Source organism: Lepidochelys kempii, chromosome 2 (genome assembly GCF_965140265.1).
Source record: "Lepidochelys kempii isolate rLepKem1 chromosome 2, rLepKem1.hap2, whole genome shotgun sequence".
Classification (NCBI taxonomy): Eukaryota; Metazoa; Chordata; order Testudines; family Cheloniidae; genus Lepidochelys; species Lepidochelys kempii.
In genome coordinates, this window is record NC_133257.1 from 215,970,826 (window position 1) to 215,993,702 (window position 22,877).

Consider the following 22,877-nt stretch of genomic DNA (forward strand, 5'->3'; position numbering starts at 1 on the left):
TTAGTGAACTATATAAGGCTTTTTTATTGTGTACGTTTCTGACATTACTTTGTTATTATAACATCAACTCTTAAGCCTGTAATCCGCTAATTTCGTAAATTTTATTACAAGTTTTCACATATTTTGTGAGACCAAAAAAATTAGAGGTCCTGTATTTGAGGCTCATACATAAGAAATTAATTTTGCAGTAATAGGTGTGTTACTCTTTAAAGTGAACTACTATGCCTTTACAGCTGAAAGCTACCACGCTAATATTACTTAGAAGCATTTTGTGCATGGGAAGTATTTTGCCTCTGACAACATTTACAGTAGCTAAGCCAAAAAGAAGTGGGCTGTTATTTTCCTACTAGTGAGATGGGAGCCTGGCCATCATTCTGTTAAACAATAAAAGTGCTAATAGCCAATGCAAAGGATCTCTGGTGTCTGTTTCTCAATTTGACACCCAAAGAAATGCCTGAAATGTTCATTTCTTCCACTGTGTCTATTATTACAGTGGTTTAATTAATTGTGTTTCATTAGCAGCATCTAACTTGCTTGATACTGCACACTGTTTAATACCATGCTTGGTTTCTAACTCCATGTTTTTGTTGTTGTTTTTTCTCCTTTCCAGTGGCTTTTCATGGTCTCCCAGTGAAAATCAAGAAAGAACCCCATAGTCCATGTTCGGAACTTGGCTCTGCTTGTAGTCAAGAACAGCCATTCAAGTTCAGTTATGGGGAAAAGTGCCTGTACAATGTCAGGTAAAGCAACAAGGAGTACTTCTATAGTAGCTTCAGAAGTAGGACTGCAGATTTAAATGAGGACCGATTAAAGAGAAATAAAACCAAAATAGAGATCTTATAAAAGTTACCTCTTCAGCAGATAACACTCATGAGATAATGCATTTAGCTGAACATTGATGGAACTGTTTACAGTCCTATCAAGCACTTAATCATTTTAAAGCAATAATTTTCATTGAAATACTCGTGGCTGCACTTCTCCTCTGGATGTAGCCATAGTTTAAAAAATGGGGGAGGGAGTCTTGTTTACTGCGAGCTGTGTTGAAAGTACTTTTAAAATGCATTATGCACTTTGGGCTGAGAGAGAGCTCCTGGTAACAGGCGAGAGATTGGCAGGTCTTAGCAACACTTTAGGTATTTGACAACTTTTGCAGATGATATATGTGTGCATTCATGGACAATTACAGTGTACAAATAGTATTTTATTAGGCTTTGCAGATACTTTTATTTTTTTAGAAGGAAGTGGTCTCCCTCTGATAATCAGGATAGACAGTAAATGTTTTAATTATTTTAGGAGATAAAAATGGAGTTTGGTATCATTTCATTCTTTATGCATGTTATTTTGGTTCAGATTTTTGTCTTCCTTTTCTCCTCAAATGTTAGCAGTTGCTGGGTGTCTTATTGATGTTTTAGTCTATTTGGGAATCTTTAACCCAGTCAGCACAGAATTTTTGTTCTCATAAGTACACTACCATTATAGGTATCAGCAAAACCATCTAGATCTGCCTCTTCATGTGACAGACAGGGCACCCCTGTTGCAAACGTGATAAAACTCAGTCACAGAGGAATGATCTTGGGGATTTCTGCTTTACTTACCAAGGTGACCCTTGTTACCTATTAGGTACCCTTTTAGACCCCCTTATTGTTTTATCCCCCATAGATGCTTACTCGTGTGCTGAAACGTTGAGCAGGCAAGTAATTCCACTAACTTCAGCTGGACTAGCAGTGGTCTTGATTCAGGAAAACACTTATGCATGGGCTTAACTCTAAGCACCTGCATTAGTCCTTTCTTGAATAGGAATGGACTTGTGTACATGCTTTATTGTTTTCCAGAATCAGGAAACATGTGAATAATGTTAAGCACACGCATAAGTGTTTGCAGGATCAGTGCTTCAGTTTTGAGAGAGGAAAAAGTCCGTCAGTGGAGGCTGCTAACATCTGCGTGTGGGTAGATAAACTAACAGAGCTGTATTTTTCTGGGTCAGATTCCTTTTCTCCAGTTGCATTCTTTATTGTCTCACTCTGAGGTCTGTGCAGACCACGGAAAGCAGGGCAGGCTCTTTCTACTCTGGTCCAGCTGCCTATGCTTTGAAATTTTCTTTGTGCCTGTCTCCTGTTAGTGTCTCACTGTAACACCAAATCCTTTTAAAAATACATCTCTGCCCCACAGAGGCAAAGAACATGACCTCCATGTGTAACTGCTAGCTAACTTTTCTGTGTGCTTTTCCATGTACAGAAAAGAGAACTCCCCCAGAACTCCCCCAGGTGCTCTCAGAATAAAAGGAAGATGAATAGGATAATGTTTCTGTGGTACTACATTTTATTTGCAGAGAAATTAACTTCTCACCTTTCACCCTGCTGTTAGTGCCTATGACCAGAAGCCACAAGTTGGAATGAGGCCCTCTAACCCACCAACGCCATCCAGCACTCCAGTGTCACCGCTTCACCATGCATCCCCAAACTCAGCTCAGACTCCTAAACCCGACCGGGCTTTTCCTACTCACCTCCCTCCATCCCAGTCCATTCAAGACAACAGCTTCCCTATGGATCACAGGTAAAAAAACCAGAAAACCAATACCCTAATGACCACAATAAAAGATATTGGGTTGGCAATAAAATATATTGGCATTGATAGTTAAGGCTGTTGTCTGATTCTGCTACCCTTCTTTGGGTTGAGTAGTACTTGACTCTGTAGCTATTCCCATTGAAATCAGTGGGACCAGGATACTAGTCAGTAATGGCTAAGAGTGGCAGAAGCATCCTTCGTAATTGCATTTCTAGAACTCCTTTATAGGGGTCTGTCAGCCTGAGATTTCTGCTGTGGAAGCTCAGATTGGCAACTACAGTGTATCAGGGCCTATTTCTGCCACCTTTACTTACCATGAGTGGTACCGTACTCCTCAAGTAATTCCACTGAAGCCAACAGAACTACCTGAGGAGTGAAGTACTACCTGGCATGGACCAGGGTATCAGAATCTGGCCCCATGCTAACAAATAAGTATGTAAGATTGTCTAATACACATCTGAATAGAAGGATGGGTATCTTCTGGAGTTGCTGTTAGAGAGTGTAGTGTCACTTTGCATACTCTTCCCTGAAAGGGTGAGTATTATTTTTTGAGAGCTTTTTGAAATACAACAGCTTATAAAAAGGAAATTAAGCTGCCAAAATAAACCATGTTCAAACAATATTAGACTGAATAAAACTCACAAAAGCTAAAAAATCCAGAATTAAAACTGAAACTGTGCCCTTAAGTCACCCTGTTCTGTTTTGCTGTTTTAGAGGTCTCCCGACAATGGATGATCTTTCTTAGCTCACTCCCCTTTGCCTAAGTTTTGCAACACATATGCTCAGGATGGAGTTTCTTATTTTTGCAACTGTCAGTTTACCTGCTTGCATGCGAGTATAAGTAAGATCTTAACCTTATTATTTGAACATGGTTTTGTTTGTTAAATAGCGTGCATACCCATAAGTACACACATGTTCAGAGTGACACATGAGCGCTTCAAAAATATATTTAAAAAAACAATCCATGTTGAAATAAAATTAAGATCTTACTCCATAGAGCATATGGGTTCAGATTCACCCCTGCTGTGCCAGGAGATGCAGTTTATATGCTCCTGCACCAGCAAGCTCAGCTGTATGCAGAGGTCCCTCGCCTCATTTCTAGGGAGAGATGGTGGTGTTTCCATTCCTGCTGCCTATTTTGGGTTCTGCTGGGGAAACTTTAAGTTCTGCATGAGACTATATGAGCCTCACTGGCAGGAGATGGAGTAAGGCGGCACTGAATCAACACATTCAGTTGCCTTCACCAAGATCCTGCCCCATCCTTCTTGGGCTGTGTTGGAACTGTGCAGGCCCTCAATAGAGGGCAGATTGTGGTTTTGATTGCAGGACATCGGGCAAGTGTATTTCTGTAAGAACACCAAACTCAGATGGCTGAGCAGGTTTGGCTGAAATTTTCTAAACATTAAATTGCTCTCTATTCAGAGAGCAAGATGGACTATTTCAGATTAACAGGTTTTTGTTTGGGAGCAACTGAAAAGGAAGGTTATAGCGGAAGCTGCATTTCAGCCTAAACATATACATTTGGAGGGCTCACATATACCTTTTCTCCAGTGTGTATAGTTTCTCATGACACTTCGCTTTATAATAGGTTTGTCACATGATGTTTTCATTATATTTACCATATGGTTTGATGCACACCCTCCTAAGGACATTTTGCATTATGCTTCCCTTCACTGAAGGAATAATTAGTGAACAACCTTTTAGCAAAGCCCCAAGTAATAAACTCAAAGAGTAAGGCTAATGTTGTGTGGCTAAAAATTCCATTCTTCTTTATTTCCAAAAAATGGTACATTTTGCTGTGGAAGGTATTTTTTCCTTTCTGTTTTTAATCCTGAATTTGTTTCATGGTCTCCTCCTACCATTCCTTGCTTCCCTTTCTGAACTCAGTGGTGTGTATGCAGATCTTGTAAATATTTTTGTGAGAAGAATATGGAAAGGTCTGGATTGCAGGATGATCTGTTGCATTCTGCACAGGTCTGGTAGGAGAGAGGCAGGCTTCCTTTATTAGTGTATTCAAAAAATACTGTTGTTTTAAACAAATCAGTTCTATGGTTGAATGTGATTATATGCATCTATATAAAATGTGTGTACATTTCTCTGGACCATACATTCTGTGGCTTAGGATAACAGCAGCCTCAAGAACATTCAGCTTCATACAAGGCATGAGTGTATGGGGGACAAATAGTCCTAACAAGTACCAAAAGGAATCAAATTCACTTGTATAAACAAATGGCTTGATTCCATACAAAGCTTCCAGTACAACAAGTATTATTAACTTCCTTTGAGGCTTTGCAAGTGAGCCTGTTTCTTATTTTAACTTCAAGTTGCAATTTTCTGATTCACTCCTTGACAGTTCTTAATGATAATTTCTGCTTCTTTTTTTGGCTAATGAAAAAAGGAAGAGAGGGGAAATGAATGCAGTGCCAGTCAGCCTAACTATTTCATAATATGTTTGAGTTTCTAAGTTTATTTTGTGCAGGTGTAGGTGGAATTGCAAAGCCTAATGTTACCGTGTGCCACTCCAGAGTGGAATATTCTTCAATTTTTTAAACTAATTAAAGTTCAGTCTCCATTGCTATCTTATTCTTCAGTTGTTTCTACACATGACAGTAAATATTTGGATTCATGGCAGTGTTTTGATGAAAGTTGAATAGATGTTAAAATTTGTGTTTGAAATGTGTACTTCATAAGATTTATATTGAAGAATGTATTGACCTAACGATCAAATCCTACTCTCCTTCTCCAGCCAATTTTCTCAAAGTGAGCATCTGATTTTACTTGCATGAACCGCGTCAGTTCACTCCCAAAGTACAAGAAACTGAAAAATCATTGGTTCCTGGTCGTGTATATTTTGACAGAGGGAAACTTCCATCTCTCTCTTGAAGATGGTTGTGTTAAATAACAGCTTGTCTTACTCTTTTAGGGTGTGTCCACAGTTGGAGCTGGGGGTGTAATTCTCAGCTCAGGAAGACAATTGTGTGCTTGCTGTGATCAAGCTAGTGTGCTGACAATAGTGTGGCCAGAAAAGTGCAAGCAGCGGTAGGGGCTAGCCACAGCATGTATATACCTAGGGTGTTTGATGGGCAGGGATTTGGGGCAGCTAGTCCCTCCCCATCTTGTGCTGCCGTGGCTACATTTTATTTTTAGTGCTCTAACTCAGTCAGAGCAGGGGTGAATATGTCTTCTCGAGCTGGAAATCGCACCCCCATTTCCAAGTATAGACATATCTGTGGTTGAGGGATGGCAGGACAAACAGTTTACTTCAAAAATATCCCAGTTACTGTTCTGTGGATCAGCACAGAGGCAATAGGTCCCAACTCCACCACGATTGTTCAAAACCAAGCCACCTGGGGCTGGCTGATCTCTTCCCTTTATGTAGGGGTGGGGAAGCCATGTGAAAATGTATAATTCACCAGGGAAGCATGCCACTGAGCCTCTCTTTCCTCATACCTCTGAACGTGCAGAAGCCCAACTGCTCAAATTCAGCACACATAGTTGGGGCTCTGAGGTTTTGTGAGGGGAAACATGCCAGAGCTGGGGGAGGGGAGAGCGTGGACCATGCTCCTTTCCATTCTGGTGCATTACATGGAGCACTAACTCCCCTCCATAGCTTCCACTTCCCTTGGAGAGGAAGACTGTGTACAAATGGTTGGGGGAGCAGTGAACTCTTATGAGCACCTTGTTTCGATGACAGCAGTATGAGTAGAAGGCCATCCTTGGGGCTGTGTTCTTTTTTTTTTTTTTTTTTTTTTTTTTTTTTTGGTGTTGTCTCCCAGTAAACCTGTTAGGTCTGTGGGATTTGCAAGGTGCACCATTCCTTTTTCCAGAGGGGTGAGAACTCCTCCCCACTGAGACAGGAATGTGACACCAAGTCTGCAAGGTGAAGCTCCTTGGTTTTTTCACCATGAGGAGACAATTGAGGCTTTTTAACTTTGTGGAATGATGCCCAGATCTTACCACTGACATCTTTATTTGTTTGGAGATGGCATCTGTAAGCAAACAGATACAACTCTCTATTCTTTCATAAGACCTGATTTGCTAAGGTGCCTTTATGCCGTGCTGGCAGCATACAGGGGCCACCCCCATGAGAGTGTCCTCTATGCAGGCCTGCCCCCTTCCTCAGCATGTGGAGAGCTGGTGTAAGGCACAGTCCCTGTTGGAATAGCGGAGGAAGTGTGTATCTTTTTAGACTGTAATCCTTCTGGGACATGGATTGTCTTTAGTCTTTTTATACAATGCCCAGCTCAGATCCTGACTGGGGCATTTGGGAAGTACCATAATATAAATATTTACTACTAATAAAATGATAGGGCTATTCTCTGCTTCCCATGTCCCATAGGGGGCCTTGGAAAGCAGAGTATAGCTGAGAGTATCCCTTGGCGGCTCTAATTTATGCTGGAAATAGGCAGGACCATAAACAGCCCCAGCGTATGGAAAATGTAAAGGCAGTTGAAACCCATCTTTCTTCTTCTGAATTCCTGTCCTGTTTTTAGAAACAGAGTAATTGAGAATTGGGCCCAGAAAATTTGAGCTCTTTTTTTATTTTTTTCTTAATTCCATCTTTTGTTGATTAAGGATAAAAATTTAAAAATTATACCTGGTTTGGGGTTTTGGTTTTTTTTTTTTTTTTACCATCTTGTCTCTTGAGTTACCAAGTCACTCTGCCATTGCACTTTTGAGTGACTTCTCTCACTTGTGTCATAGATTTCGCCGCCAGCTCTCCGAACCTTGCAATTCTTTCCCGCCTTTGCCTGCAATGTCAAGGGAAGGACGCCCAATATACCAACGCCAGATGTCTGAGCCAAACATCCCTTTCCCACCTCAAGGTTTTAAGCAGGAGTACCATGATCCAGTCTATGAACACAACGCCATGGTTGGCAATGCAGCCAATCAAAATTTCCCCCCTCCGCTGATGATTAAACAGGAACCTAGAGATTTTGCATATGATTCAGGTAGGTAAGACTTTTTTCTTTAGTTCTGTGAGAAAAATAATAAAGCCTAACAAGGGTTAGGCCAAATAGTCTTTATTCTCAGTGATGTTTAGATGCATCTGAATTCAGACTTGCTTTTTGAAGGATTTTAAACCCCTTTCGTTCATTTAGGCTTGGCAAAGTAGCCTCCTTAGATAATAATGCTGATAAAGCAGTGTAGTGAACCTTGCACTGCAATTGCCTTCTCATGTTTGGTCTGTAAAAGACTTCAGTTTATTGAGCTATCTAGAAATTAAATATGAAAGGCAGAGGAGAAACTGATGTTTTTAAACTTACGTGGGTTACCTCTGATGGGTTTTATTTGTGATATGCTATAGGTAATCACACTTTCAAAAATGGCCTCTAAATTTGTGCTCACAATTTTATGAGCACATTCATTTTTGTCTGCCAAGAATAGGGGCCTGATTCTCCTGCTACTTATGCTCCTTTATATCAGGAGTAACTCCATTAAAGTCCAATGGGGTTTACACTACTATAAAACCAGTGAGGGATACGAATTAGGCAAATCAGTGCTGACTTCTCAATTTGTGTGTAAACTGTTGTGTTTTGTGGAAGCAAATAACCTGTGGATGCCAATTTGCTGATGTAGAAGATAAATTGTTATTAATCATGTTTATTCCAGTAGTGCCTAGGGATCAACCACAAATGGGGTCCCATTGTGCCAGGCATGGGATATAGTAGCAGACAGTCCCTGCCCCGGAGAGCTTACAGTTGAAATCAGTGGTTCCCAAACTTTTTCTGTCACGCCTCCCCCTAACCCATAATGCAACCTATCCGTGCCTACCCTGAGAGCTGTGGTCAGGAGCCGTGGCTGTGGAACCACAGCCCGGGCCAGGGTTGGGAGCTGGGGCCAGGAGCGGGGCTGTGGCCAGGAGCAGAGCTGGGGCTGCTGTCGGAAGCAGGGAGTGGAGCCGTGGGCGGGGCCAGAAAGGAACGAAACTGGGGGCAGAGCGGGGCTGGGTGGCGCTACCTTCCCACCCCTCTATAGGGGCTGGCCTGGGCCCTGCTGCGCCCCTCCCCAGACGTTCCTCCACACACCCCCTAAGGGAGTGCACCCCACAGTTTGACAGCTCGGGGACCACTGGTCTAAATAGACAAGACTAACACTGGGTGGGGAAGGGGTAGAAAACACAAGCAAAGTGAATAATATGAAGACATCATGCTAGTGCCAGGATTATTTTGGTTTTTGAGGGGTGGGTGGGGATGGGGTTTATTTAGGAAGGGATTAGCTGAACTGAAAGACAAGAGAAGGGACTGGTGAGAAGGACAGCAGGTACAAAGAGGAGATGGAGATGTACGGGACAAGTGTGGAGAAACTGTGGGATGAGGCAGTTGGGGGCTAGAGCAAACAGTCAACTAGCACAAGGTAGAGACACTTTGAACTTCAAAGGATCAGATCCAGCGCTGAACTTCTCCATAATTGGGGGGTTGCTGAGATCCCTGGTTTTGGTTCTGATGTGCCTCTGTTCTTATCAGAGCAGCACGAGAGAGACTGTCTGCACAGTTAACATGGCCACGGATAATAGAGGACTTCACAAGTCCCTTACAATCTTCTAAAGCACTATTATTCAGCCTACTAAATTAAAGGGTTAAAGAAAGGCTCTTTTGTATGCATGCTTCATACTCGGCAAGGGAAAGGGATCTCCTTATTGCATACTGTTACTTTAAATCTGAGGCAGGGTTAATTTTCATTTCTGTTCCAAATTTTCTTTTTAGAGATGAAAAGTGAAATTTAATCTGAAAGAAGTGCAGTTTTTTACCTCTCTCTTTTTTTCACTGCCAGTGACAGAAATGTTCCATTTTAGAGTAATGACATTCAAGCAAAGTTGTTGTTTCGTTTGTAGATGAATAATTAGGATTTTTAAAAATGTAATAGCTGTGTAACCAGTGGTCATGAAAAATTAATCTCTTGGTATCAGAAAGTATTTTTATTGGCCTTAGAATCACTGCATTTAAGTTGACACATCTGTACACTCCATAAATTGCAGTCAACAACTGTGGGCTGTTGATATTTTGTCTTGCTGCCATCTGTTCTCTAGAAACCATCATTTTCCCATCTTTGCTAAGAGTACATTAAATAACCCCTTAGGAAACATAATGTATTTGTCACTGAATCATTGATTTCATTTTTCACCTATGGATGTTGAGGGGAGCAAATGCCATAGTGGAAAATCTTTTTTGCATGATATTTCCTTGCAGCTCAAATAAGAATACTGAAACATATTTAAAAAGTTCATTGCAATTCACTGAAGATGTTCCTTTTGGGATGTTTTTAAAGGAGCCTCATAAAAGTTCATTGCTTTTGTGCACTATACTTTTATACATTGTGGAAATCTGGTGAATGAAAAGCATTATTATGGAATGATTATAACTCTATTAAAACATGACATTAATTATGACATGGGAAATGGCAGACCAATTAGTTGTAATTATAATTGCAGGTATGCAATTTCTATTGCAGAATGTTTGAGATAATGGAAAGAGGGGGGAAAAAAAGAAAAATGTCAACAGAGCAGAAGCTCTTTACCCTTCCCCCTCCCCCCCCTTCTCCTCTCCCCCTGCTCCTCCTCCTCTTGGAAAATACAGTTTCTCGCATATGTTGAATTGCAGCAGAAAATTAAGTCTAAATCTTCTGGCTGTCACTTAATAGATGTATATAATATTGTACATTTTATACAGCACCTTTTAACTCAAAGAGTAAGACCCTTAGCTGGTATAAGTTGTCACGGCTCTGTTGAAGTCAAAGGAGCTATGACAATTTTGTTATGACAATTTACATCCGCTGAGACTCTGCCCCAGTGTGCTTTAGAAGCTGTATATGTGTGTGTGTATATATATATATAGGCATCTCAATGGGTTCTGTTGTGTGCTTGTCCCTTTTTAAAACCAAGCATGTATATAAGTACTCAAATATAGATGGAGGAGTCTAGCCGCCGATGTCCGTTTTTTGAAAACTTGGCCTTATTATTTCTAGGTAGTTTCCATCAGGGCATGACCCTGTTCTTATCTTATGAAATATGACAACAGCACAGCCTAAGTGGTATACCAGGAGGTACACTGAATATGACCACAATTGTGCCTACGTATGTGTGCAGTATTAAATATCTGCTTTTAAAATGATTCCTTTTACAATTCCAAAATAATATAAATTTCACCTTCTACTCCCAGTGAATTATTCAAAGAAAACAAATAAGTGTGAGCACGGTTCATTCTGTCATGCTGCCTGCTATGCTGATGCCATACAAAATGTATTCTTATTAAGGTTGCCTGACACTTACCCTTATAAGACAATGTCTTTATTTCTCCATAGCTTTGCCAAACTTTAACTGTTTGGGTTGCAATTTTCAATATCGGGTGTCTTCCTCAGGCTGAATGTTTCAGCTAAAACAGTTCCACCATTTCTGAGAGAGAAAGCTAGTGAAAAATACATTGTTTTGGCCATGTTAAAAAAAAATCTGGCAATCTTTTATTTGAAAAGCTCTAGTGCTTCCATGCTGTGGAGCAGGGAGTTTCAATTTGTCAGGGGTGGCCTTTGAGTCACGGATGTGCCTTTGCCATCCAAGTGAAAATATGCCCAAAGCTGGCCACGTTATAAGCTTTTGAAAAACCACAGTTTATATCTCAATGGAGACATCTTAGATTTTAGCACTTAAATTCCCCAAAGATTTTGTTAGCACTGGGCATGCAGCAGCCTGGAGCAACCCTGCACTTGCAGCGTTGGGCAGCTGTTGGCCAGGTTGGGTGCAAGTACTGGAACTGAGAGCAGGGAACCTATCTTTCATGTGCTCTCAATGACTCCTTTGGGCCCAGGCAGTGTGGAGGAGGAAGCTGTCTGATTCATACACAGAGGGGATAAGAGCTGGACCTGCAAAGTGTGTGTGACCGAGGGGGGGAGAGGGCGGAGAATAGGACTAGATGACCTCCTGAGGTCCCTTCCAACTCTGATGGTCTATGACCTCTATGAATAGGATAGGGAGATGATTGGGATAAGGAAGCAGTAAGAGACAGGGACTGGGATGTGGAGTGGGGATGGACTGGGTGGGCTAGGGGACTGGGATTAGATGTCCAAGTCAGGGGCAGTGACTGGGTCTGGAAGCCTGAGGGAGACTGGGACTGGCTGAGCAAAGAGATGGGGAGTGAGAACCAATGTGTTGAGGCAAAGAGGTGAGAGGAGTAGGGGAGACAGATCTGATGAGGCTGTAGGGGGAGAACAGGGACTGGCTGGGCAAAGAACTGGGACAAGGAGCCATGGAGAGGCAGAGATTGGATGAGTATCCTGGAGAAGGAGATTGGGACTGGGAGCCAATGGGGACAGGAAGCGAGGTTGTGGGTGGCGGGGAACTGGAAGCCATTGTAGGGGAGAGAGATGGATTGGATGAGTGTCTGGAGAAGGGAGGGAATGGGACTGGGATGAGAAGCTTGAGGGCTGGAGACTTTGGAGATGAAGACAGAAGCGAAGGAGAGAAATCCAATTGTCAATCTAAGCCAGTGCAGGATTGTTCCCTACAAGATATTCTCAATTGCTTTGTGCAGACTAGTTTTTAAGTGACACAACTGTTGGGATTTCTACTACTTCCCTAAATGATATTGTTGATTTCCATCAATAATCATCTAAATTTATAGATAAGTGCTCCAATAACACTTTTCTTACTTCACCTATTAGACTTTGATTTGAGGATATTTACTGTGTATATTCTGACATGTGACGTTGGCAGTTTGTGTTTTAATGGTTTTATCATAGAATCATAGAATATCAGGGTTGGAAGGGACCTCAGGAGGTCATCTAGTCCAACCCCTGCTCAAAGCAGGACCGATCCCCAATTAAATCAAAAGCTTTAACTTTTTGAATCTTAAGTATTCTGAATCTTAATGATAGTAAATGTTGTTTACTGTCATTAAATAATTTATTATCTGACACACACACCCCGCCCCCCATGATTGCCACACCTCACCTTCATATTTTCGCACCACTGTGAAAATTTAAATGGATAAAAATCGGGGAAAAATGTTTAAAAATAAATATTGATACTATCCATCAAAATTATAAAAAAATAAAAATTGAATTCTGCCAAGCCTAACTATATACGTGTTAAATATTATTACTACTGTTGTTTTCATTCCCTTCGGAAATTATTCCATAGTCTAACAGACTTCACAGTTAATAAATATTTCTTAATAATGGGCTTAAATTTTCTTTTGTTCAATTTCATTCCATTGCTGCAAGTTATACCTCCTTGAATCATATTAAACAATTCCTTGGTATTAACATACCACCTCTAAGTCTTTGTAGGCAATTTGCATGTATTCTCCTAGTCTGTCTGTGTTTCTAGTTGTTGAAATCTTGCCTTATAAATCCTCTAGCTCTTAATCCTGCTTTTCCTCAAATATGCTATGATTTCCCTCCTTCTGTTATTATGCTGCGCACAACTCTGCAATATTTTCTGCATAGTCTCACCAGTGTTCCATAAAGTGGAAGTAATACTTTCCTAGAATGTGATGTAATGCTTCTGAATGTGCAGCTCAAAATTATGTCCTTTCTAATCACCGTACTGTTGTGCAACAACATATATAATGTTCAGTTCACGACCATGGCTCCAGGTGAAATGCTGGCCCCAGTGGAGTTTTGCCACCAGGATTTCACCCGATATATTTTCCAGCATTGCTGCTTTTCTCCCCAGTGTCTTCCTGGAATACATGACCATGGTTAAAATACCTGACACTCTTGCTTCAGGAGCTCGTCTTTGCTGTGTTGCTTAAGTAAATGAGCTTGGGTTTCATTCTCCTACTTAAATGCTCTGTGTAGAACTTGCTCCTAAAACAATGAGTGCCCATATCCTCAGTCGGATGTGTACAACAGTGGAAAATAATGTGATGACCTAATTGAGGTGCAGGAAATACTTGGACTTGTTGAGAGGTCATTGTTAAAGCAGCAGATTTACTGTCTCACTTGCTTTCTGGGTAGCTATTTTCCTCTAAATATTTGCTATTTCTGTCTTTCAAAAGCTAGGAGCTAATCTTACTAAGTTATTCCTACTCTTTCTTCATAAAATAAGGTAAATCTCAGCAACATATTTCTCTCCTGTGTACAGCAAAATATCAAATGTGTATTTTTTCATTTCAAAGCAGACAACAAAAATCTCAAAAGTTGTCCTCTGGCTGCTGTTTTTCAAAGAAATGGATAAATATCCTCTAAATCTACAGTTACAGTAAGTGGCAGTGGCTAATGATTTGATTTGAGAATTGAGAGTACAGTCTGGATTTACTCTTTGTGCATTAACGCAGGTCAGATGGACACAGGCTGCATTTTAAATCAGTAATGGAAGGCTGAAGCCTGTCTTAAACCAATCACATCAGCCTTACCCAAGACCAATTGATCCCTCGGGGCTGAACCCTGTGAGCGCAGCTTTTATATGAATGGACTCTGTACAGGCTGAAGTTTCATTCATAAAATGGATGCTGAAGGGGGAAAAAAAACCAAACCCTGGAATGTTCATTTATATAGAACTAAAGAGTGTAGTGTTCCATCAGCTGCTGCTTTTGCCAGTTGACTTGAAGTAATGATTAATGCCCATTGGCCCTGCCTGCATGTAACCTGACACCATTTATGGCCTTGGTGTGTTTCTAATGTATAGTGAATGAGAGGGCTACATTCTCAAATCAGAAACATAAACAGGAACTGGTTGGTCTGAATTCCATTCAAATATGTCACTTCAGCCATGCAGTGTTTGTCCAACTTAGATTTTACAGGCAGGGAACCAGGCGGGGGAGAAAAAGCAACACAGACATTTTTTGCAGTAAGCTCACCAAAAAAAAAAAAAAAGAGAAAAAATCCGTTTTGCTTTTTCGTTGAATTTAAAGGGAAAGTTATGCTTAAACTCAAAACAAATTTTAAAGTTAATGAAAGTGATAGAAATGAATATCTGATTTTAAAGTATCCTTCAAAGACCGGATCTATGTGGAATTTAAATTCCGATTTTAATATCGGAGCCTTTGTTTTTTGTTCTGATGTATAAAGTTACATGTTGCCCTGGCAGACTGTTGTCTTAAAAATGTATTTTCAGAGACCAGATGTCATGATGTTGTCATAGTGAAGCCCCGTTTCACTATAGAAACCAAAGTTGCTGCATTTCAGAGGGGAAAGGAAGATGTTTATTTAGAGTTTGTTTTTTTAACTATTTTTGCTTAGGTGTAAACTACTTGGACTAAATCTGATTCTAGCTGGTAGGTTTATGTCAGGGGTTATAGATAGGAATTAATCTTGCCATGGCTACCTTTTAGGAAGATTTTTGTGTGTGTCATAACAGTGTTTCTGTAATACTGGGATACAAGTGGAAAATAATGAATAATTCAAATGTAGAGCCTTGGAAAATGAAGGAGAAATGAGCCTTTCTTTGAATCTTCCTCAAACAGGATCCTGTGAGCTCTGCACACAGATTTAAGTCTTGCTATCCCTGCTCCTATTCATAGCACCGTGGTGGCACCCTGCAAACACTTGCCTGTGTGCTTAGCTTTGTGCATGAGAGTAGTCCCATTGAATGTTATGGGGTTGTGCGCAGGTGTTTGCAGGATCAGGATATAAGTGAGATCCCTGGACAGATAAGCTACAGACTGGGGTGGGGAGGAAGAGCTTACTCTGCAATTACCATCTGTCTAATGAAGAATGAAAAAATTATTCATTATGTTTTCCACTTGGTGTGTCTTCATTGTCCAGAAAACTAAATTGCATTATAAACAATATTGTAACAGTGAGTCACCATAAATTCTGAAATTAGATTTTTTTTGGTGGAGCAAATACAGCACTTATTTGATATATAACAATGCTACTAGAAATGCAGAGGCTCTCATTTAACGAAATTACTTTGTTCTCTTGTGCAATTTTTTTGCCCAAACCAAACAACATCGGGTTGAAGCGCTGTAGTAGAATTGTCAGATTAAAGTAATCTATGTCATTTTAAATGAAGATTTTAGAGAGAACATCAGGCATTTGTCTGAACTGCAACATGTCTACATTTTGGGTTGAATCCTGGCCCCATTCAACGCTGTAACAAATCCCACAGTAAGTAAGATGTTAGCAGCTGATCCTCAAACAGATCTGTGTGCAAGGATCTTTACTGCTGGGCAGCAAGAGTTGGGGTCCACATGTGTATATCTGTTTCCAGAATCTGTCCCTTAAACAGCACTCTGGAAGTGCTGTCCATCTGATGAGATGTAAAACTGAAGCCCTACACACTTGTGGTATGTGAAGGCCCCAAAAAGCAAGAGGTGATGTAGCTGTATTGCGGCTGGAATCGTTGCATTCTGCCTACCAAGGTGGATAAAAATTTAAAAAATCGGATTTTTTTAATTTAAATTGGATTTTTTTGATTAAGTGCTTTTTGAGGAAAAAACCTATGTAAAGATAGTTTTGATTAAAATACAGTATAGCTCAAAGATATCTCATCATGGAATAGGGATTATAAATTCTAATTCTATAGTAGGAGACAATATAGTCATGTAATGTTAATGAAAAGTTTTGTAAATGAGTTCCAATAGTTCATGGACTAGGGACCCAGTCGTGTGGGGTCCCACAGGTTTCTGTGTAGATTATTTAGGTTAATCTTTCTATCTAGCCAATGGGGACTCAGTGCTCCGTCTAGAACAGGGGTCGGCAACCTATGGCACGTGTGCCAAAGACAGCACACCAGCCGATTTTTAATGGCACACTGCTGCCTGCCGGGTCCTAGCTGCCGGCCCCGCTCAAACCCAAGCCAGGATCCCGACAGGCAGCAGCGTGCCATTAAAAATCCTGCCCACCCCGGCCCGCTCTTCTGCACACACCCCCGGCACGGGGGCAGGGTGAAGAAGCTTGGTCCTGCCGGCTGCTGCTGCAGGGCAGGCAAGCTCCCCACTTTCCCCCGCTGTGCTGCATGCCTGCCCCTCCTCCTCTCCCTCCCTGCCACCAATCAGCTGATGGCCCTTGCGAGGGAGGGGGAGAAGCGGAGCCGGAGCGCTCTCATGCTCCGGGGAGGAGATGGAGAAGAGGTGGAGACAGGGTCTTGGGGAAGAGGGGTGGAATCAGGGCATATCCCCTTTAGCCCCCTGTCGTGAGCTGCTCTGGGCAGGGGTCTGGGAGCACCCCAACGACCTCAGCACACACCCGCAGCCCTCTGCCGTGATCCCTGCCCCCCCCCCACACACACCCAGCCCTCTGCCCTGATCTCTGCACCCCCACACACCCCAGCCTCCTGCCCTGACCCCTGCATCCCCCCACGACCCCAGCCCTGACTCCAGCACCCCCCACACATACCCAGCCCCCACACCCCATGCCCTGACTCCAGCACCCACTCATACGCCCTCTGCCCTGACTCCTGCACCCTCCTCACACACTCCCAGCCAGCCCTCTGCCCTGACCCCTGCACCCCCACGACCCCAACCTTGATTCCAGCACCCCCACACATATCCAGCCCCCCTATGCCCTGATTCATGCACCCCCACACATACCCAGCCCCCCCACGCCCCGTGCCCTGACTTTTACGCCCCCCACATTCCCACCCCCACCGTGAGCACCAAACGGGAGCTCCTGCACCCTCCCCCCCCACATTCCTACCTGCACCCCTCGCACCAAATGGGAGCTGCCCAGGTAAGCACTCCACACACAAAACCTCCTGCCCCAACCCTGAGCCCCCTCCCTCATTCTAGCTCCTGGCCTGCTCCTTCACCCCCAGCCCTGTGCTCAGTGCACTCCCACCCTCAGCTCAGTGCAGAGAGAGAGAGGAAGAGAATGGGCTAGAACCAGGGAGGAGGTAGGTACCCACTCTATGTAGGCAAGGCGGGATCCCAGACGGGCAGTGGGCTGAGCGGGGCCGACAGCCGGGACCCTGGCTGGCAGGAGCCGGCGGACGGAACCCCAGACCAGCAGCGGGCTGAGTGGCAGCAGGCTGAGCCATTCAGCCCACTGCTGGTCTGGGGTCCCGGCCATCGGCCCCACTCAGCCCACTGCAGGTCTGGGGTTCTGGCTGCCAGCCCCTTGCCAGCCGGGGTCCCGGCCACAAGCCCCGCTCAGCCTGCTGCCGGCCTAGGTGAATGGAACCCCAGGCTGGCAGCGGGCTGAGTGGGCCGGCGGCGTAAGATCAGCATTTTAATTTAATTTTAAATGAAGCTTCTTAAACATTTTGAAAACCTTGTTTACTTTACATAGGACAATAGTTTAGTTATATAATATATAGACTTATAGAGAGAGACCTTCTAAAAAATGTTAAAATGTATTACTGGCAGGCGAAACCTTACATTAAAGTGAATAAATGAAGATTCCGCACACCACTTCTGAAAGGTTGCCGACCCCTGGTCTAGAAGATACTATCAGAGATCCTTAGTTTTGCACATCTCAAACTATGGATTTGTGTTTCCAGAGGTAACATGCTTGTTAACAGCAAAAATGTTTTTTAAAAAATAAATAATATATAGAGATGAGAAATAACAGACCTCAACTCTGTTGTCTCTCTGCAAATTTGTGTACACAGAGTCAATGCTTTACCTCTCTAAAAGTGCAAAGTTTCAAAAAGTTCATGAATAGAAGTTTGTTGGGGGTGTAGTATGGAGATAAATGTGAGAAGCGAGGGACATATGCTTGTTTTGTTAAAATATTATATGTTTGCTGTTGGAGAAAAAAATCCAGAATACTTAACGTTGTTGTTTTAGTTAAATAAAACAATTTAAATATCTGTCTGGTGATGTTCTCCTCCTAATACAGCGTGGCAAGAAAATCCTCCACATATTAATGATTAACCTGTTGAACTGGAGATAGTTCACCTCCCAATGACTTCATAAATATCTACTTCAATTACCTTTGGTAAATGAAATAACCAAACACTCATTCATTTTCTGATATAGCTGTAAAACAAATCTGAAAAATTTTCCAAATAAATCACTGTTTAAAAATGTATAATGTGTACCTTCTAAAAATGAAACCTACATCTATCTCTGAGTTGTGAAGAATATGTATTAAGGTTATAACAACCAACAAGAATGCACTTTTATGTAGAAAAACATTATTAAATCGAGTCTTCCTGACTAGTGATTTAAATCAAATCCACCCTGCTGCCTACCTAAAAATTCCCCTTGTGGTTTCAGCTGATTACTGTATTCTTCTTCGCCTCACACGCTAAACAGCTGGGTTAAGTTGCTGTATTAAACAGATGTTACTTTCCATCCTGGAGCTGGCTGCATTTTAGTGGTGGATGTAATGACCCTGGTGCATAGGCAGTATATTAATTTAAATTTTAAGTGCTCCTGGTTCAGTAGAGATGATAAATGCTATATACGTATACTGTACATTATTATTTTATTAAAATGAGATGTTGTTGAGATTGGGAGTCCTAAAATATAACCTGTCCTAACTTTTAACATTTTCTTTAAAAACTTAAGTTGGCTCTTGAGCCTAGAAAAGAAAAGGTGAACAGGATTCTATTGATTTTTTTTTCTGTCTTGCCCACTTATAAGAACGGCAGGCGGAGCAGAGGGACAGAGTGTGTGTGTGTACTTGTGAAACCAAATACAGCTACGGATTTGGTGTATTGAGCCCTTGTCATGGAAGCCTGGGATTTGACCTACATCACAGCCCTTCTTTTGAAGGGCTGATGGATTTATATTTATTTTAAGGACCAAAAGGACAGTTCAGAAGGAAATGCTGTCAGGTCAAGTTAAATGATTGGCTGTTTCTCTAGCCAGACCCCTTGAAATTCTAGTGATTCGCTTCCATTTTTACAATAAAAGGAGTACTTGTGGCACCTTAGAGCCTAACAAATTTATCTAAGAGGCCACAAGTCCTCCTTTTCTTTTTGCGGATACAGAGTAACACGGCTGCTACTCTGAAACCTATTCTTATAATAGTATCCTATTCAGTCCCAGAGGGTAAGTGAGAGAAGAACTAGGCAAGTAAACAGGAAGACAAGAGCATGGTCCCAATGCCAATACTATCATTTTATTTTCTGTCTTTAAGGAAGAAAACAGGTTTTGTCTGTGGATGGGGTCTATTGATCAAAGCGAGAGACTTGTTTGCAGGCTCAATATAAGTGACTGCCACTGGGGGCAGAATCACATCTGTGCTTCCTTGCTTTGTGTTTTTTGTACAGAATTTAATCCCTGCTGTGTTATCGTTGTCACCAGGCCCCTATCTGCCATGGGTTGTAAACAGGTGTGAGCCAGATGGTCTGACCCTTTTAGAGCAATGGAGCTCAGCGCAGAGTATTTCTTCCAGGAAAGCTGGAACCTCACGTTTCTAATAGAACTATCATTTTGTCCCAGAAATCCATTTATTCTGGAATAGGTAGTAATAATCATTAGGGGCTAGATTGCAGTTTTGCAGCCTGCCCTGAGTAAGGGGTGCTGTGGAGTTGCAGTGTGCCAGGAGGAGACCTGAGAATGAATTGTGATTCGAATTCCCAGTTCCTCCTCTGCTTCCCCCTTGCTCTGTGGGAGGGAGAAGTTACTTCATCCTTTCTCATGGCAAACCTTACAATCCCCTGTACAGCAGGCCAACTACTCTGCGGGAGAGGGTGGAGCTAGAATGCTTCCTACTCTGCCTACTTCTTCACAACAGGGAGTATTGGGGGCAAGTAGCCCTTACTCTCCTCATCTCAGTCAGAGTCATGGTCTGAGCAGTGGACTTCAAGAGCGCTGAGTCACTCCCCTTGTGTCTGTGACAGTCCCTCAGGTTGCAGTATATTAATATGAGAGTTGTGCTAAACAAGGAGGGTCTAATCTTATGCCCTATTCGAGTATAGAATCCAGAATCCAGTATGAGCTGCTCAGTTAGGACATGACCTTGCTTCCACTGGAGTTAGTAGTTGATTTCGTTGTTTTCAGTGGGAGGAAGATTGGGCTCTTACTTTGTACTTCTTGATGAAAGCACAGCATACTTCATCAAGTTCCTCCTTGGCATGCCCCGAAGAGCAGGCATTGCTGCAGTCTCTGGATTATATATTTTAAAATAACACTTACGGGGGGGGGGGGGGAAGGTGTCAGGACAATATGAAATAAGTCCAGTTTCACAATTTTAAGATGACTACTCAATTGCTCTTAGGGTTAAGGGAGACCAGCATGACCTCAGAGTGTTCCAGATTAATAGCACTCCTTATGCATCCTTACTTTTTCGCTGGACTCTGCCCTTCATAAGGTGATATAACTTTATAATGTGAGCTAAGAATGTGCCATATGTGTGTTGCATATCCAAAAGCCAGGCATATTTATTTAATTACTATAATCCACTAAAAGATCTGAAGGTGATACAACCAGTTCACCTCAGCTATTTGCAGTATGCCCTGAAAGTAGCTCCATGCCTTTGTGCTATTGCGTTTATCTTCTTGAGACCATAATTTAACAAGAAGAAAATACACAATTGCTCTGCAATTTCTGCTCTAAAATGTTTGCTTTTGAAGTAACTCCGCTTAGCTAGTTAAAATACTTCTGGGTCTTAGTTAAGCATTTAGTACAATTTAAAACTGCAATGTTAAATTTCATTGGTTGGACTTTTTATTAGATAAGGTTGAAATGAAAGCAGCAGGCAATTTAATTAGGAGTAATTTTTCTGGGCAAGTCATTACTTTGATGAACTTCAGAGCAATGTTTATGGCTCCTAATTAACCATGTTAGTCATTTGATTGAATAATCACTTTGGAAATGTTTCTACAATTTGATTAGAGTCTGACCCACTCTGATAGTCATAAATTAACTGATAGCACTTTAGAATAACAAGACTTTAGTTACTTTATGAGGAATAGACTCTTCTCTGCTATATTTTTCAGTCCTCTACGGAGTATTTAATCTTAGGGTTCGGTTGCATTTAAACAATGTTGGTACAAACAAGACTTGTCTTTTAAAAAAAAATAGTCTCCAGATGTTAATTATAATTGACTTTGGCGCACAAGAGATATTACCCAGGTTGGCTAAAAACACAACTGTATCAATAGATACATGCATAGCTCCCTTGTGCTGTCAGTTTGATTATTTTGCAAGAGCCAGCATCATGAGTTGCAAATAGGTTTTGCTGCCAATATTAGTGAATTTTTACCTAAAATAGAAAATGTCTGTTTCAATTCTCAGGCTTCCTCCTTTTACATAGATTCTTTTTCCGTTCTCTTACAATCTAATCTGTTTGGTAACCCGAGTGATTCTTTGCTTGTGAACCACTGCTTGCAGCTTTGACTTCTGGTGTACAAAATTACACTTGACCTGTCTGAACATTGAATCACTGATTTCTGTGATTACTTAGCATAGTTGTAAAAGATGCTTGAAATACTAGAGCCCAAGGAGACAAGTATTGAATGCTTGATAGGGAAAACAAGTAATAAAGGAGGGAGGGGCTTTCAGACAGTTAGAGGAAACTTATTACTATCCTGTGCTGTGCTTGCTGTGGGAATTCAGTGTAAAACCTCATTTTCTTATCCTGCCAAGCCCTTGATACTCATCACCAGTCAGTGAGCAGTGAAATTTAGAATTGCATTCTGAAAAGAGTTTGTAGACAATGTTAGAAGAATAATGTCCCTCTCTCCTGACCTCTCTTTGCATCTTTTCCAGAGTGATGTGTTATAAGATTGCATGGCTTAGGGTAGGAGTTTATCACAAGATCAAGTGGACTCTCAGTATTCAATAGGCAGGTACAAAAAATGGACTAGAAGGGCAACCATTTGTGGTCCGGTTTTGTTTGCATGGGGTATAACTAGGGATAGAGTCAGGTGAGGGGGAAGTACAAAGATGGGTGCCTGCATGGAGCATACCATTTTAATTAGTATTGTTTGGTTTTCTCTTTCCTCTTCATTGCTTAAAGAAACATTGGCAATGTAGACAGTAGAAATTATAAACTCTGTATGCATTTGTATTGCCTTAAAAGTGCACAGTGCTGTAAAAAGTGGTAATCAATGCCCCTGAATTCCTTAAATGTGTTTTAAAGTGTCTTAACAATTAGAGAAAATGCCTTTAAACTTTCAGATCTTGGAACCCAGGCTCAGAAGCCTGGCATTCCCTGTGGTAATTCTGCCATATTTTGTGGTTTATTAGTCTCTGCTATGATTGGCAAGCTATTGATTTCAAAATCATTGCTATGTCAGTTTGGTTACCAAAAGACCTAGATGCATAAGTGTGGGGTTTAAAAAATTAATTCTGACTTGTGTATTTTGGTCTGTAATCACACTGAAGTGTGATTGCCCTGGGAGTTGACCTTTAACAAGGTTAATTATGATAAAAATTTGAGTTCAAATGCCTGTGTTAGACAAGATCAATGTTCCACGCAATATGGTTTTCTTTTTTGCCATGCTTTGTGCATGCTGCTCTGAAATGCTAACTATG

The 22,877-nt window shown here is 41.6% G+C and overlaps 1 protein-coding gene across 10 annotated transcripts in view; it reads left to right on the top strand.

Moving 5' to 3' along the window:
* The window catches only part of ETV1 (ETS variant transcription factor 1), a 73,648-nt gene that overhangs the window by 36,702 nt on the left and 14,069 nt on the right, over positions 1 to 22,877 (top strand). For all 10 annotated transcript variants that reach the window (XM_073333819.1, XM_073333815.1, XM_073333816.1 and 7 more), the window contains 3 exons: positions 611 to 740; positions 2,365 to 2,553; positions 7,270 to 7,517. In XM_073333819.1, coding sequence (XP_073189920.1) covers positions 611 to 740; positions 2,365 to 2,553; positions 7,270 to 7,517 — 567 coding nt within the window. The remainder of the gene's footprint in view (positions 1 to 610; positions 741 to 2,364; positions 2,554 to 7,269; positions 7,518 to 22,877) is intronic.